Here is a 16,656-nt window from a genome sequence, read left to right as displayed (position 1 = left end):
CTTTTCATTCTTTTTCTTTTATTGTCAAATAATTTTGTGTACTTTGGTTTTGAAGGCACAATAGAGATGAAGCCATTATTACTATCAGAATCAGAAAAAAAAACTTTATTCATCCCCGAGGGGCAATTAGGTGGGCAAAGAGCGATACACAAAAAGGCAGGAGAGAAAAAAAAACCCACAAACAAGACGGGTGGGCGAAAGCAGGAGATTATGTGCAGTAACAGAATGAGAAGTTGCTGTTGATGTAGTAAAGGCAAGTAATGACCATATAAATGTCAGAAATTGAACGTTCTGTGCAGCAATAAATATAGAATTCAAAATATATATAAAAAAAGATGATATGTATGAATGTAGTGAAAGAAAAATAAAGTTAGTTTTCTTTTTCATTTGAACTAATCGGAAAAAACAAAACATGATGTCAAACGTGATGAAATCATATTTACACATTTAGACAGTCTCTCTCTCTCTCTCTCTCTCTCTCACACACACACACACACACACACACACACACACACACACACACACACACACACACACACACCCACACACACACACTGATTGGCCGCAGGCTGGTGCTGAAAGGTGACAGTTGCCTTCTCAGACGGCTGAGTCAGCAGATGCTGACAGTAATAGCTGCCCCCACCAGCCTGTGTTCATTTCCTCCCTCACAGACTCTCCTGATTCGCTGCACAGTGCAAGAGATCGAGCTCAGAGCAAAGGCTCGGTGAGGTGTGAACTGCCTCCTCCTCCTTCCTGCTTCCCCCTCAGTCAGGCCTTTTATCTCCATTTTCAAGTGTTCTTAATCACACTCCTGGGAATCCCAGACACACAACTGCTGAGCACATCGATACTACCTTAAAACTGACACACTCACACACACACACACACACACACACACACACACACACACACACACACACACACACACACACACACACACACACACACACACACACACACACACACACACAAGCACACGCGTAATAGGAAGTTTCCACAGGGAACTACAATGATTACATGTTTCGAGAGAAGCGCTAAAACGACAGCTCATTTTTCATACAGTCAGAAAAAAAAAAACATTTCTCATTATCGTTGCGCCACGTTTATGATTCTTTTTTTTTTTTTTTTTTTTACAAGCAGGTTTCAAACAATCCATCCAGCCTATTCATCATCTATACTGCTTTGTTCATTTCAGGGTCAATAGAAACAATCACGACTGGGTGTTGGTTACAACCTCACACACACACACACAGACAAACACACACACACACACACACACACACACACACACACACACACACACACACACACACACACACACACACACACACACACACACACAGACGGTGAATTCTGAGGACAAATGTACCTCATACAGTCCAAAGGAAACCCGGACATCCTACTTTTACAGTGTATCGAAAACAAGACCCACAGAGGCCCCGTGCTTTGGATAAAATGCCAATTTCCCACCTATTATCGATGAAATGCCACTTTGATGTTTGTTTATCGTAAATCCTCACAGTTCCTCTTTGTTTATGGTAATCTCTTACTTGTTTCCATCGCCACAGGTTCTTCGTCAGCATATTTCCTGTCATGAGCTCTTCCCTATTCCTGCTCTACCCATATTAACAGTCAAATGTCTCATGCTGGCAAAAGACATTACCCTGACCCCCATATACTTCCTGATGCGGAAGAAAATGGAGAAAAAAAAAGTTAACCGGAGTGAAATTAACTCCTGTAGAACAAGAAGCAATGTCTTTTGCCAGCATGATTTAATTTATTGTGAGTACGATAGAGGAAAAGAAATCCACTAAAGTGTCCCAGCTGCTCATAAATGCTGAGTAGATACAGAAAGAGCTACGTTCAGTGTCCTGACATGACTGCTTGGAGCTGCTGCTCGATACACATAACTGAATTTAATTGCAAAAAACAGTGCAGTTTCCTATTTGATAAATACACAACACGAGCCAAGGTTTTCCTTTTCTTTTCATGACCTCATACATACAACCTTGTCCTCTTTGTGGGTGGCATCTTGAATCACCCAAACAGAAAACGATCTATGGATGGCGGCTTTGACCCATGTTGCATATCAAAGAGTCTCCTACACACTCTTCAGAAAGCTGTGGAGGAAAAACATGACGCTCAATCAGTCTTGTTTTCACCTTTAGTCAGTGAAGTTATCGCCTTGAAGGGGATATTTAAGCCACATTGCGTAATGACAGTGTGTGATGTGCAGATACAAGAGCCAAAGCAGTACAATCTTCAGTACTCATGCCTCTATACTGCTGTCACACTTATGCTGTTTTCTGACAATAGAAACTGTTCTTCTTCTTTAATGATTAGTAAAGCCTCCACCAACACACCAACAAGCAAGCACAAAGTTATTTTTCTAAATGGCCAAATGCATTAATGCATAAATACAATACTTTGGGGGCTATTAACCAAAGATCTGGTAGACTGTAGACTGGTAGACTGAAGACTCATACTTAATGAGAGTCCTGCTTTTAACAGCAAGGAACGTAATAACAGCCTCTAGGCTCAATCCACTTTTTCAAAAAGCCGTTCTCCCATAATGTTACATTCGTTATTACCGAGATGCGAAATGTACATGGTTCTAACAGTGTCTAGGTAAAAGACTGGGAAAACATCAAGATTGCGACCTGCTGGCACAGGTGTGACATGAGTGTCTGTTTGTTATATGTGAAATAAATAAAAAGTTAAAAATGAAATGATATGAAATGAAATAAAATGTCCACAGTGCATTTTTATACATTTCTACTCCACGTGCATCCAGATGGGGAATACATTTTCAAATTAAGCAGTTTGTTGGTGTCATTAACATCTGAAACAGCTGTGAAGTGTTACTGCATCGCTATGCTGAATATTCATCAAGACGTCTTTTGTCCAAAAGTAACTTTTGTAGTTTCTGAATGTGAAGCATAAATCTCCCTCTAAAGAGTGAAACTACTTGTGACATCTCCACATCTTTAGAAATGATGACCCCCTTGAAGACAGTGCTGGAGGGAACACGCCCCCCCCCCCCCCCCCCCCCCCTCTTATAAATTGGGAATAGTTGACAAACTCAGTCAGTCCAGGGGCCACACACAGCCCAGTTTGATCTCCTGTGTGAGCCGGACCAGTAAAAATAGAAGCCTAATAACTTATATATGCATGTATGAATACACATTTTCTGAAGTCGCCAAATGCTTTTCTTTGTTTTAGTGCAAAGTAGAATGAATGCAATCCCTTTGTAACCAAAGGGTTGCGTTATTTTTTTACATTACGTCTGTTTTCTTATTTATTTTTACGTTATTTTATTTAGTATCTTTGTACAAATTTAACCAGGTTGGCTGCACCCAAAAAATTTAATTGTGCAAATTACAAAAATCCTCTATTTGCAGCCTGCATGTTTTTAGATCACTGTCCTCGCGATGCGGCAGCACGTTAATCCCACAGCAGCTCCAGAAAGATCAGTCTTCTTTCTAACTTGTACATATTGGCATTTTAGAGAAAACCACTTTGGTGATTTATAACAGCTGGACAGACGTCAGGACTTTAGGGCGCCGTGATTGTTTACGTCTCCTCATGTGGGGGGGGGGGGGGGGGGGGGGGGCAGTTAAAATTCTCCAGTGGGTCACATGACCACCTGGGGCTAAAGTGGAGGGACGAGCCAGAGGAATGCAGTATGTTACATGGTTTCGATAAGATATTGTGTTTGTCTGATGATGGTATCTGAAATCTCTCAGCAGAGTGAAGAGGAGTGAAGGTAAACTTAAAAAAAAAAGCTCCAATCTGAAGCCAGCCGAGTGATTTAATAAAATGTTTAACACTGGAATTCGCTTGGTATTGAGATTGATGATGTGCACTTTGCTCCAAATGACCACACAGCCAATAGCTGGACCTGGAAATGCACTATATGTTACTGAAAGTGACAAAAACATGACAAAGATCCAGTTTGTGTTGAACAGACAGGGTTTACTTGACTGTAGGAAAGTTTAAAGTTGACACTGTGTGCACTCTGCAAATTATCTACTGATCATTACATGATTTACATTAAACATCTGATCATATCAGGTGAAACCAGCACAACATAAAGACTAAAAGTACAAATCTGAAAATCAAGTCCAGTTCACATGAGCATATGACAGTATAGAAGTGGGAGTGACTGAGAACTGCACCACGTAGATTTCTGACGACGCTACAAGGAGAAAGAATAGAAGCTTTGAGGGAAAAAAAAACCCCTTCTTGGATATTGTGAGGCTTCAAACAGCTCGTCGGAGGAGTCCGTCAAATGTTCCGCTCTGTGTGGAAACCGTAAAGAAAGAGAAACCGGGAGGAGGCGGAGTGGCCGTCCACGTGACGCTTGGCAGGAACGTGCTGACAAATACTGTTCAAGTGCATGAAAACCGGGACAGTCTCAAAGCAGAATAGCTTATACAACAAGTACTCTCATTACATTTTCTTATTCGAAGAAAAGAATTCGCGAGTCGATAAATGCTATCGTAACGCAAACATACCACGCTCTGAAAAATGCACTTCCCCGTGTTGAACCGTTTTAAGGTAAAACGTCAGTGACGAGCGGGGAAGTACGGTGTTGCTAAAAATACAACAGGTCAGTATCAATCAACTGTGAGTCACAGGCTAGAATCAGGATGAGACGTAAAGACACGACTCGTCTTTTTCTTTTTTCTTTTTTTTTAAAAAAAGGAACCATTTATCTTCCCTGTGAGGTGAACGTGAACCAACTGTACAGTCAGATTGTGTGCTCGGAGGCAAAACTAAAACACCGACTCCTCCGTCGCAACACAATTATTACATTTTCAACAAAAGGATTACACAAAACTACACCGGGGTTTTCAGATAGGAGACGCTACATCCATGTCCAAAGTGAGGGATTCTGTGGATAGAAGAACAAACATAACCGTTACACTTTGATTGTGAGGATCCGTTTTGAGTACATTTGGTACAAATACGGACAGATGCATCTCCAGACATTCCAGTATTCCAGCTTGTCGAGATGCATCAGACTCACCCAAATGTCCCTGGGTCGCTTCGGCCTCATTGTGCATCAGGGAGTCCAGGGTACGAGGAGACATTGGGAACAAGTCACTGGTGTTTCCAGAGTTTGTACTGTGAACGAAAAAAAGAGAGAAGACGTCATGAACACGCTGCTGTAGAATCTGCTGTTATATCTTTTTTTAGTGTGACTGTGTATGAAGAGGAGGAAGAGAAAGGAGAAACTGGATGTACTGCCAGTTGTATGCAGCACTGTGCAAAAGGTTTAAGCGTAACAAAATATAGCCTATATATAAAAAAACAACCAAAAAAAACCCAGCAGGAAAGTATCTGCCTCAACCTCCAAACGCACAGCCAGCGTTTACTGAGAAATTATCTACAAGGGCTTCTGGAAGAACCAAGATCTCAAAAATCATCAAATCTGTCAGGGTGAAACAACAAAAGATCTGCGCTTAGCTCTCCAATAATGATTTAAAGTAAAACACTAAATACCAGCGATGTCCCATTGAACCAAGGTAGTATTTCTGATATCACCTATGTGGTTTAATATCAGCAGGACACTAAAGATGATGAATGAAGGGATATAAAAAAATCTAATTCGCTTAATTAGTACGGCTGGTTTTCATCAGGAGCAAACTACTGTACTTCACTGGAATATTTATTATTTCAGTAGAAACAACAGAGTTCATAAAGCAAACTGATCCGGGATGACAAACACATTTCAGTTCAGCCCAATTTAATCTCGAGTGAGTAGTACCAGTAAAACACTGCCATAATAACATTTAAATATAAGTTTTCCTTTGTCCTGGTGAAGAGTATATTTGATGAAAATGACTATATTTTTACACAAACCAAAGAATTTGCACTGAAAATGACTCCAATCTCAACATAAATCCAATTTAAATGAAACCTTCTGGTCCAAACTACAGTGAAATGTCAAAGTAACCAGTATTGGTGACACCAGCTGTGATTATACAGTAAAGTACCATTGAACATTACTACCAAACACTGATGATTTATCTCTGACTGACTTTGCAATCAGCATTAGGAAACAAAACTGAAGCCCTCCTTCGCCAGTGTACAACTTTTGCAAGGCACAATGTGGTTAATCTGTCATTAGTGGCTAGTGTGAAGACCGAAACTGTTATCTATTGTTTCATCCTTTCATTTAAAACAGTCAAAGTAAAAGAGGCACACTGAATGGATGGAAATGACAGGCACTCAATACTGTGTTAACACAGTGGATTAAATGGATCAGACTCAAAGGTTCTTCTCTGACTCAACGGAGAACATTTCGTTGTTTTTTTTTATTCTCCCCCATTTTCTCATAAAATCATGAACCGATTTGATCCCTATGTGAAATGTGGACGGATTTGCAAAAAAACAAAAACAAAAGGTATGAGGGTAAAGTAAGGCGCAGTGGCTGGGAAACAATGGCGATGGGAGTTAAAACACCAGAAACCACACCGACAAAGTGACAAGATGCACACACACAGCCCTACATGCTAGCGCCTCCCCCCCAACCCCCCTCCCCCGAGCAGCCTACCCTGGGAAGCCGTTCCCAAGCAGCTCACTGTCCGGCAAGTCCATGAACACGGAGGGACACCTAGGGAGACAGGTCAGGATCTGGCTGAGCAAATCTCTCTCTCTCTCCCCCTCTCTCTCTCTCTCTCGCTCTATGACGAACTTCCCGTATTCGACAGTAAAAGTACAACTCCGCTTATAGTCGATTCTATCGCTTTCAACATCATTGCATTCAACATATTATGAGACATTATAGTATGGCTTTGGTTTTTCTTTGCATTAATTGGACACTAAAGAGCCTCTCGGTGTGACAATGAATGTGTGTCTCTGTGTTTGTCCTGTGATGGACTGGAGACGAAGATGGGTGGATAATAAACGGTCCACCCGTGATTTTCTTTAAACTTCCGATTCAAAACTTAGACAATACACACATTTATCTCAGTTACTCTGTCGTCCCTTTGGATCAAGTTTGGAAACTCAGTTTTAAAGACAAACGTTAATACAATACATTAATTGCCATCCCAAGTTCTGAGTGAAGCCCCGGCGTGACGTCGTGCAGAGACGGCAGGCTTTCGAAAATAAGCGCTCGGCACGTATCTGCGTTAGTGGCGCTTCCTCCCGAGAGCAAAAACACTTCTGTTCTCTTTTCTTCGAACGTTCAGTGACACAAGCCAGGACCACTTTGTCTTCACACAATGAGAGACATCAGCAGCGGCTAATGTTGGGTTTTGAAAGGCAAAGGTGACTGGGTGGTAAGTCACTCTGTCAATAGGAGAATGTGGAGATACTTACGGAGTCACGCAGATGAATTTAGTCTTCAGGTACGGCTGGATCGCTGTAATGGAGGTAAAGAGTTACGCGTTATTCTCAAGTAGCAGCAAACTGAATCCGCGAACAAGAGGTCAGTGACTCACTGCTGGTCGAGTCTCCGATCTCGGGCTCTGGAGCTGCTTCTGGCCTGCAGTATTTCCCAAAGGCTTCCTCTTTTGGGATGTCAGGATAGAGGTAAACAAGAGGCGACACCAAGATGTTGGTGGCATCCATGATTTTGTAGCCCATAATGATGTCGGCAAAGGACATGCTGTTGAGCTGCTGTTTGGTGTACGGCTCCACCGACTGGATCTGGGTCTTTCCTGAAGAGCCAGGTGAAAGATTAGTGTTTGAACAAAGGTACTGAACCTTAGTAACACTCAGGATTGTTGGGAAACATGAAATCCTCACCACTGATATCCTTTTCCACCCATGTGAATGTAATGCCCCCTTCCTTGCTGCTCTCACTGAAGCGGAGCAGGAAGGTACCGGGCGGTTTTGGATTCAGAATGGCTCTCTCCCTCTCCTTACTGATAAATCCCATGATGTACCTGCAAACAAACAGTGCGGCTATTTAGAGACTCCTGACTTCGGCATGTGAAAACACTTAAGAGCAAAATGACAGGAAGCCGAGAGGTAATTCTGCCCGCTGAGCCGTAAACAAAGGACGACCTCTCACCCTTCATTCCACAGAGCGAGGATATACTTCTTCACCAGGTCAATAATGTTGTCCAGCCACACCCAGAACGAGAAGCCCTTACCGGCCATGTTTTCCTGCGTAAATACAGGACAAAATTTTTTTTAAACTTAACTCGCACAAAGAAATAACATCAAGAGTTCATAGCGGGGTATTTCTCGCTGTGAAAAGTACCTTACAAAACTTGGCCCAGGTGATCTGACATCCAGAGTAGTTGACACACGGTCCTGCACGGTTGAGCACACAGAAGATGAGCATATCAGTACAAACAAACGCTTATGCGAGGCTGAACGGTCCTGGAGATGTTTCCGATTGTCTTCGTACCAAGTAACTTCTCAGCCAGCGTGGTGAGCTGCTCAATGGTCAGGCCTCTCTTGGTGGTGGAGGAGAACTGCCAGCTCAACACTTCAGCCACCTGGTCCCATGTCCCCACTGGAGGTTTTGTGAAGAAGTTCACATTCTGGGAACAATATGAAAATGGCAGCTTTAAAAAAAAAAAAAAATAAAAAAAATGGAGAACACACACTTTCTCGAGCAGATTTTAGAGCTGCCAGTTAACTTTAAGTGGGAAGAACACGCAAACGCCACACAGAAAGACTTCTGACCGGACTGGAGTTCGGTCCCTGTCCACCAGAGGGTGCTGTCTCACCTTTGGATGGTTGGTGAGCATGTTGTACCACAGTATGGAGGCCCAGGCGTTGGGCATCTGGCAGATGTTGGAAATTACGACCACGGGCAAAGAATGAGTCTGTACAGAAGAGAGAAAGGTCAGTTACTGTCCAGATTCAGAACATTTTTCCCATTTCTTAGTAAGAGTGACATCACCCACGGTCACAAGCTCTTTCTATTTGAAATACTCCTTTTTCTAAAACCTCTTCAGGGTGTCTTCTCATTAAAGTTGAGTAACAATACTTTGGTGAAGCAACATCACACCTTTTTCACATCTACGTGTGGTTTTGTCAAACAATATTAATTAATTCTATCCTGTTCTTCTGATTCAATCATGTCCTAAACAGAAACCAACAATCAGATAAAAATGAGGTTTCACATGGTGTGGGAAACTTCCTTGCACATCATGCACATTGCTGTTCGTTACAAACCACTATGATTCATCACCAGTTAAATAAATGTAAAGCCATGGCCAGTAACCCTGTTCTCTGCTATAGAACTGGTATGAAATCAGATCTGAAATCCAAGCAGATTCATACATAAATGCACAAATATATTTCCCACTGCAAATAAACGTCAATTAATCCAGATTTATAAATGGCACTTAAACGCTTTCTTGAAGTGATGATCATAAATGACTTGAAGCACATGATCCACACAGATGTGGAGATTTATAAATGAAAAAGCAGAGTAAACCGTTTAACTAGAAATGCTAATGCTGTATATTCAACAAGAGTATTTGGGTGTGCATGAGAAACACATAGTTTATGAACTATGCATTCATTTTTGAGACATCTATAAATATATTTATTTAAAAACAGCATTGAATCATTCCGGGTGCATTTAATATTAAAGAGCAAGAGCTGACTGCGTCCACAACGTTAGGTTAAAAAGGATTTATCTTAAAACAGAAGCTCATTCAGAGGCTGTGAACTAAACAGCCTGTGGAGGAGGGAGACTCTATGAATGACTGATCTGTGTGGTCAGTTCATCTGAACAGGGCGGAGGGGGAGCGTTTGGGACTGCTTCAACTGAGAAAGTCCCAGTTTGAGACGCAAGATCAGCAGCAGCAGCAGCAGCACGGACCTCCAGATCGATCTTCAGGCCTTGGTGATAGACTTCGGTCTCAAAAGTGATGAGATGGAGTTCCTCTGTGACAATCAGAGAAGCCTGGAAAGAGACACGACTTTCCGTGAAAATGTTTCTCGCAAAAAACCAAAATCATTTGTCCGTAAAGAGAAACTACAATCAGCACACCGTTTACTATCACCGCCAAACAACACTGCCATGAGTGACGGTTTCACAATAAATGTCACAAGAACCACTTACATCACTGTTGGTCCGACCCCCGTTACCACACCTCTGCTCTCGCAGGGTCTGCAACACACAGGAAATCAGTTTCACTTTGTCAGAAAACTCCCGTCATTTCACGCCAGTTTGGGTCTTTAACTCACCAAGTGCTTGAACTCTGCTGACAGGCTGCCATTGTTGGATTCCTCCATGTTCATAACCTTCGTGTTGGTTCCAAGGATGTTGAACTTTCGTGATCTAAAACAATAAAGCAGGAAGTGAGACTTCTCTCTGAAACAGCCTGGATTCAAATATCAAAGCTCAAAGTTTTTTTTAGCGTCTCTCACCCTCGAATTGCGGCCACATCACCAGATTCCCTGAAAATTAGGGAGAAGAAATCAGTCAAAAGGTCATATCCGAATGAGCCTTCATTAAAATCATGATTTTTCAATGAATAGCACTCACTTGTCAATGCAAACTTTAATTTTCAGCTGGTAATTCAGCTCAGGAAACTTCACCAGTAACCTGGGAAAATGTGGGGAAAAAACATACAAACGATGAGAAAAAATAATAAAAATCCACCAGAGCTTTTAAGTAAGTATGTGTGTGTGTGGGGGGCGGGGGGGGGGGGGGGGGGGGGGGGACTTGTCTAAAGCTTGTGCGATACTATTGGCAATGAATGTAGTTTCAATTTCAGTTCTTCTCAAAATCTCAAAGGACAAAATTTAAGCTGGGAAAACCGATTTTTCCTGTTGCTTTGAGCCTAAATCTTACCTGACTTTATTAGTGAATTGTACTCCAGTCTTGATGACCAGAGGCCTGTCTGGGTGCATGGGCATGCAGGGCTGTCTCTCCACCACAAAGGCGCTGCAACACAAAGTGCATAATCTTTTAGAAAAAAACAAGATTAAAGTCCATTTTCTTAGTTGCTATACGCTGAAAAGTTGATCTCTCAGGCTGATGAGTCAGACGTTACCACGGTGATTCTTTCAGACTGTGATAATGATCACGAACATGCAGCAATGGGGATGAATATCGTGTTAAAATGCTGCGCACCTCTTCATGAGGTTTCTGAACAAATCCACGATTTTCTCCTCCAGAGCGGGCCTGTGCTGAATGATGGGGTCGCCTTTGTAGGAGACCTTCTGCTGAAGCTCCTCCAGCTTCTTGATCTGCTGACGAATCTGGAGCTGTGACTCGGCCAAGGATGTAATCCTGCACAGGAAATTACAAGCAGTTGAAGGCCGACATGGATGACTGATGTAAAATCAATACTTGGCCAAGGCTATAATCCCGAGCGTGGCATTACACACAGTTCAAGGCTGACGCGGAAGATTGACGTGACATCAACACAGCAACTAATTCCAGAAAAGGCGTCCAATTCTCAGAGAAAAATGCCAAGGTTACCATGTCTCCAGGCGATCGAGGCAGATGTTCGGTGGACCTCCAATACAGGCGATCTGCTGTCGTCTCTTCCAGTCTGCCAGCTCTTCATCCGTCAGGTTCTTCTGCACGTAATCCATGGCGGTCAGCAAGCCGCCCATCTCTGTCACGATTTGCTGCGAGAGAACAATTAACGGCGGACGTTGAGTATTGGAATGAGCGGGAACGAAGCGAGGTCAGTGACGGAGACTCACCCTTCTGAGCTGGTCCAGGGCACTCAGCATCTGTTCCAGCTGAGCCATCTTCTGCCTGGTGGCAGCTGCTTGACTGTTTCCGTTCAGGTCCTGAGACAACTCTGATTCACATGAGGACAGCTTAGCCAACAAGGTAGGAGTATTAAATAGTGTCATTTAAAAAAAAAAAAAAAATTAAAAAGAAGCTGGAAGACTATACCTCCTTGGCTTTTCAGTGTTTTGTAATTGAAGTCAAAGTCATCCTGCAAGTTTTCAAGCATTTTCATCTTCTGTTCCATGTCCTGCAGGAATAGAAAACACATGACACGTAATCATCAAATCTGCTGGATACGTTTTAGAAATCCCCTGCTGTATATCACCGAATCTGAGTGAAACTCACCTGCACCCGCTTCCTGATGTCTTGGAGGTTGTGCTCCAGTATTTGCTGTTTCTCTGTCACGACTGTTCCTGTTGGATGAGCTGCCTGGCCATCCTGTACGAGGCGAATGGATGCAGTCAACTCATAGCCACTGACATTGCTTTCAGACACTGTTAAAGACTTGCAGCGAGGCTGATGCGGCCTCCTACCTGTGCGGCAGAGGTCGCAGTCTGCAGCAGCCTTTGCTCCTCCCACAAGCAGCGGGCGACAATGCGAGCGATATCCATCGGCTTCTCCAGGTACTTGCTCTGCAGATGCTGTTTGATCCTGCGCAGGTTATGCTGATAGAGGACATTGTTTTCCTGCAGAAAACGGCTGTACTGCTGGTCTATTTCTCCCAGGAGGTTGTGAAACACCAGTGTGGCGTGTGATTCCGTGTTGGCGGCGAAAGCCCTTTGGAAAGACAGGGAGAAATGATCGGCATCATGAATATCATATAGATTTTCTGACCTTGAAACGCAATCCAGTGCCCTGACCTCTCCCCTTATGAGAAATGGGTGAAAATTCTGTTTTCTGAGTTGAATGCTGGTTATTTCAGAACTTCACACTGATTTAATATGACCTGTGCTTAAAAGTTTACAACAATAACAAGTAATATAATTAGAGGTTACGGCACACCCATTCAGGAAGCTTCACAGATGCAATGATTTCCAATGAAAAAGTCTTAAAAGATGTTAGCTCATTAACAACCGCAAAGAAAAAGCTCCAACTATATATATGTGTCACAATAAAAGAATATGCAGTGAATAGTAACACATCATTGATTACTCTCATGTCATTTTCCTCAAGTTCCTCACCAGTCCTGACTCTCAATCCACGGGGCGAGGAACTGCCGCAGCTCCATGGGGAAGCTGTCACTGTACAGGTGGTAGAGCTGCTCCAGATATCTGGTTTCCAGCTGCTGTAACTGGTTCCACTGGGCCATCCTGACACACACTGCCTCAAACCTACACACAAGAGATCAAGTCAGAACTTACATCACATAGGAAACAAATACATATATATATACACACACACACACACACACACGTTTTAAGTATCCCATGTCTTATGATAAAGGAAATAGCTTAATCTTTGACAGAAAGGATGACAAGCCCATGGGAGGTTTCCTATGAGGCGCAGTCACTTCCTGTTCAGTGAAACACAACGCCTCCACCAAGAAATGTAGACCAACATGAACAGCTGTCAACTCTCTGAGCAGATAAGAGTGAATGATCCTCGGTTGAGACCTTTGACTCGCAACTGAATTTGCTGGAAACCCTCCTGACTTCCATCTGTGAGAACCGACAGGTTGTGACTCAGCACAACACCGCTTTTCCCTAAAGGTTGAAGCAACTCGAGCCATTTCGGTTCATTAATTGCAAACCGCCTGCTGGCAGAGACTTCTGGTACGACTCTGATGCACAACACAGGCTTGGCTCAGTGAGCTCCCCGCAGACGCGTAAAGGCTTCACTGACAATAACCAGGCACGAAAAGACTCCCCCCAAAAAATCTGACCTGAAGCTTTGTTCATTCCCTCTGAAAAAAGAATAGAAGCATCTGTACTACCTAAACCACGGTCCTATATGGGCGACCGACTCAACAAAAACTGGACATTACATGCCAAATTTAATTTGTCTGCAGTCTTCCATGTTGACATAATTTATAACCTCAGCAGATGCTCTGAAATGTGGAACATGTGTGTCACTCAGCCTTTATTGATGTGTAATCCAATCAAGTATCAAGCATCCATGTTTCACAATGGACAGTGTAGACCCACTTATTAGACTGAGAGCTCAGGACAATGCCCCGTCTGAAAACTACATTTCCATCCCTTGTGATCATCCAAGTTTCACTTTGATTATTTCTGTGTCCCAGAAAAAAACCACAGAAATTGTGTCGAGACCATTTTTGTCGCCATCGTCATTGAGGTGAAGATTTTTTTTTTTTTTTTTTGGTGTCACACAAATGTGACAATGTTGACTTGACACGTGTTCCTCTTTCGATGACTGGTGAAAAAGATGTGTGATGTGAATTTCTGGGCATGTGAAACTGCTGATGTATCATAAAGTGCTCAGCTAAGTTTATTTCAACAATAAGATATTCTTATTCAACAATGAAAGTGTTTACATTCAAAAGCACCTCACAGTGATTGTGTATGTAAAAATGTTTCAGACTTTTTCATAGAGAACAGACAGTAATAGTCTACAGTCTCTACAATCGGTATAATATACATCCATTCTTCCATGTTTCTGTAACTTCATCCCCCCTTCTTCTGCAGGGTCTGTATAACTCATCCCCTTAAATTGAGTGGCTGGACCATCGAGGCTCATAGTGAGAGCTGCAGCACGATCAATAATTCAATACATAGGCTCAGAAATAGCACAGTGCTGTTTTGTAATAAGTGTTAGTTGATGGATACCGGTATGATTAGAATATAACACATGTACGGGTTCCTAAAGCCTAATGAAAACTACTAAAAACTGACCAGTCTGCACACATTTTAAATGATAGATGATGGTGACTTTATGAATGATGCTCACATTTCACAAATATTGATCAAGAATCCAAAGGATGACTCTGCCTGGGCAACACATCCATCATATCTTTGTCTTTGAGACTTTGTACTGATGATGGACCAGCATACTCAAAATAGCTTCAATAACCAGGTGTGTCTGTGTGCTTTCCCCAGCTGGGCTAGATTTCAGGACAATGCGACTTCAAGTAAAGTAAACTGAAACAGTTCCTTTAACAAACAAAGAGAAAAGTACTTGCCTCCTTGAAACGTTTATTCTACAGGTGACAACAAAGCTGCCATTGTGTTTGTGATTCAGTATTGTAAAAGCAATGTGTCGTTTGTAATCACCACAGCTTAATCACTAATAACAACTGCAGCATCCTTCAATATTAAAATATAGAAGATCTGGGAGCTCCAAGAAAGGTATTTTAGAGTATTTTCAATTATACAAACCTTTGATTGTTTGAAAATATTGAAAGAAAATCCCCTTGCTAAGTGAGAAACATAGGCTGCAGAGAGGATGCAAGTGTGATGGAGATGGGCGTGTCAACACACAATAACTTATATTTCACTGCATCTAAATAAGCTTTAAGTGCATTTTAAAGGTCACCAGACGTAAAGCCATGAATCCATATCAGGAATACACATCTACAAGAGCAAAGCTGTGACAACTCGGGTAATCATGAGTTTATAAAAGAGCTGTGAAGCTACAGTAATATCTTAATGAAGCTTTAATTACTTATATAACATAGTGGCAACATGGCGTTTCCCCCTGCACCATTAACTTAGTCGTAGTAACACAGTGGAGCACAAAGCTGGCGCTGCGTTATCGTACTTTATTTGCAACTTAATAATGTCAATGAGCTGATGTTTAAAAATATGTTAATAAATAAACAAAAGCAGAAGTCTAATATTCGCTTACCTCGCTCGATGGTAAAATCTTTGGAAAAGTTTTCTCCCGAGAAAGATTAGCACTCCTTTCAAACTGAACCACACTGACACTGTCGGTCAGTAACAACTTTTCTATAATTTACAACCCGAAAATAAAATATGACTTTCGGAAAATGATCGCTTCTCTTTGAAATACTTTCCAGACTCTGGTAGCTAGGCACGACCCGTCCCCTACATTGCAGTCTTTCCAGCCACACAAACGCCATTAACCACTTTACAGACACGTCCGACCACCAATAGGAATTTGCGAATCCAATTCAACCAATCAGAATGCGTGTTTTGCAAAGAAGAGGTGGGACTTACAGCGAGGGTGGTTGAGAGTGGACTGTTTACTGCTGTCGCAACTGAGCCATTCCACACTTTACTCCCTCCCCGTTGATGTAGCTCAGTGTGTGCGTGATTCAGAGGGCGGGTGAGCGTAGACACAGAACAGCCAGGCTGGAAGTCATCTGAATTACTGGCAGTGTTGACGTCATCGTCAATGTAATAACAGCAGTGTCGTCCAGACTGACTGAGGCTGTAATAATTTAACCTAAACTCACACAACAATAGATCTTATCATCTCACACACACACACACACACACACACACACACACACACACACACACACACACACACACACACACACACACACACACACACACGCACGCACGCACGCACACACACACGCACACTCACACACCATTCAGAATTCAGGACAACACAATATTTTTCAGTCAGCCTTTATTTATTATCAATCAGATAGGCGGAAAAAAGCTTTAAACACAACACAATCTGGCAAGCTTCATCAATTTCCTGTAAATTTCTAACAGATTATATGTCATATCATGGTGCAGAGGTGTAAATGAATATGTGTAGAAACTGCAGCCTCTCGGTTATGTTCTCTTTTTTAAAGTTAAAGCAAGCAACATATACATGATGGCAAAACAAATATTTATTTTCAAAGAGCTCTGGATATCTGTAAAAAAAAAGAAGAAGAAGAATGAAATCCCATACAAGGTATAGACCGATGTGGTGTTACAGGCCTGCAAATGATTTATTTCAAAGCATCTCTACTTGAGTATAAGGTGTGCACATACTTTCTCCTTATTATTACAAACACGCATATTAGCACACATCCTTTGTCCTCTGTTTGTCTCCCTGTT

General features: G+C 42.2%; 1 protein-coding gene across 2 annotated transcripts; it reads right to left on the bottom strand.

Annotated features, from left to right (window-relative positions):
• Positions 1-3,954: 3,954 nt before the first annotated feature.
• stat3 (signal transducer and activator of transcription 3 (acute-phase response factor)) lies at positions 3,955-15,694 on the bottom strand. Of its 2 annotated transcripts, XM_080511562.1 has the most exons (24): positions 15,482-15,694; positions 12,859-13,008; positions 12,211-12,454; positions 12,023-12,115; positions 11,843-11,924; positions 11,644-11,744; positions 11,414-11,565; positions 11,063-11,221; positions 10,781-10,873; positions 10,472-10,531; positions 10,354-10,383; positions 10,171-10,264; positions 10,046-10,093; positions 9,803-9,886; positions 8,697-8,795; positions 8,372-8,507; positions 8,222-8,274; positions 8,030-8,124; positions 7,762-7,901; positions 7,455-7,673; positions 7,333-7,375; positions 6,563-6,622; positions 5,033-5,130; positions 3,955-4,897 (listed from the first exon to the last, which is right to left on the bottom strand). In XM_080511562.1, exons 2-24 carry the CDS (start codon positions 12,984-12,986, stop codon positions 4,857-4,859), a joined length of 2,352 nt encoding a protein of 783 aa, XP_080367688.1. In that variant the 5' UTR covers positions 12,987-13,008; positions 15,482-15,694; the 3' UTR covers positions 3,955-4,856. The 2 variants fall into 2 exon arrangements, with proteins under 2 accessions (XP_080367688.1, XP_080367689.1); XM_080511563.1 differs by lacking the exon at positions 6,563-6,622.
• Positions 15,695-16,656: the final 962 nt, after the last annotated feature.

This window comes from Blennius ocellaris (genome assembly GCF_963422515.1).
Source record: "Blennius ocellaris genome assembly, chromosome: 16".
In the NCBI taxonomy this organism is placed as follows: domain Eukaryota; kingdom Metazoa; phylum Chordata; class Actinopteri; order Blenniiformes; family Blenniidae; genus Blennius; species Blennius ocellaris.
This window is presented reverse-complemented; position numbering and strand designations above follow the sequence as displayed.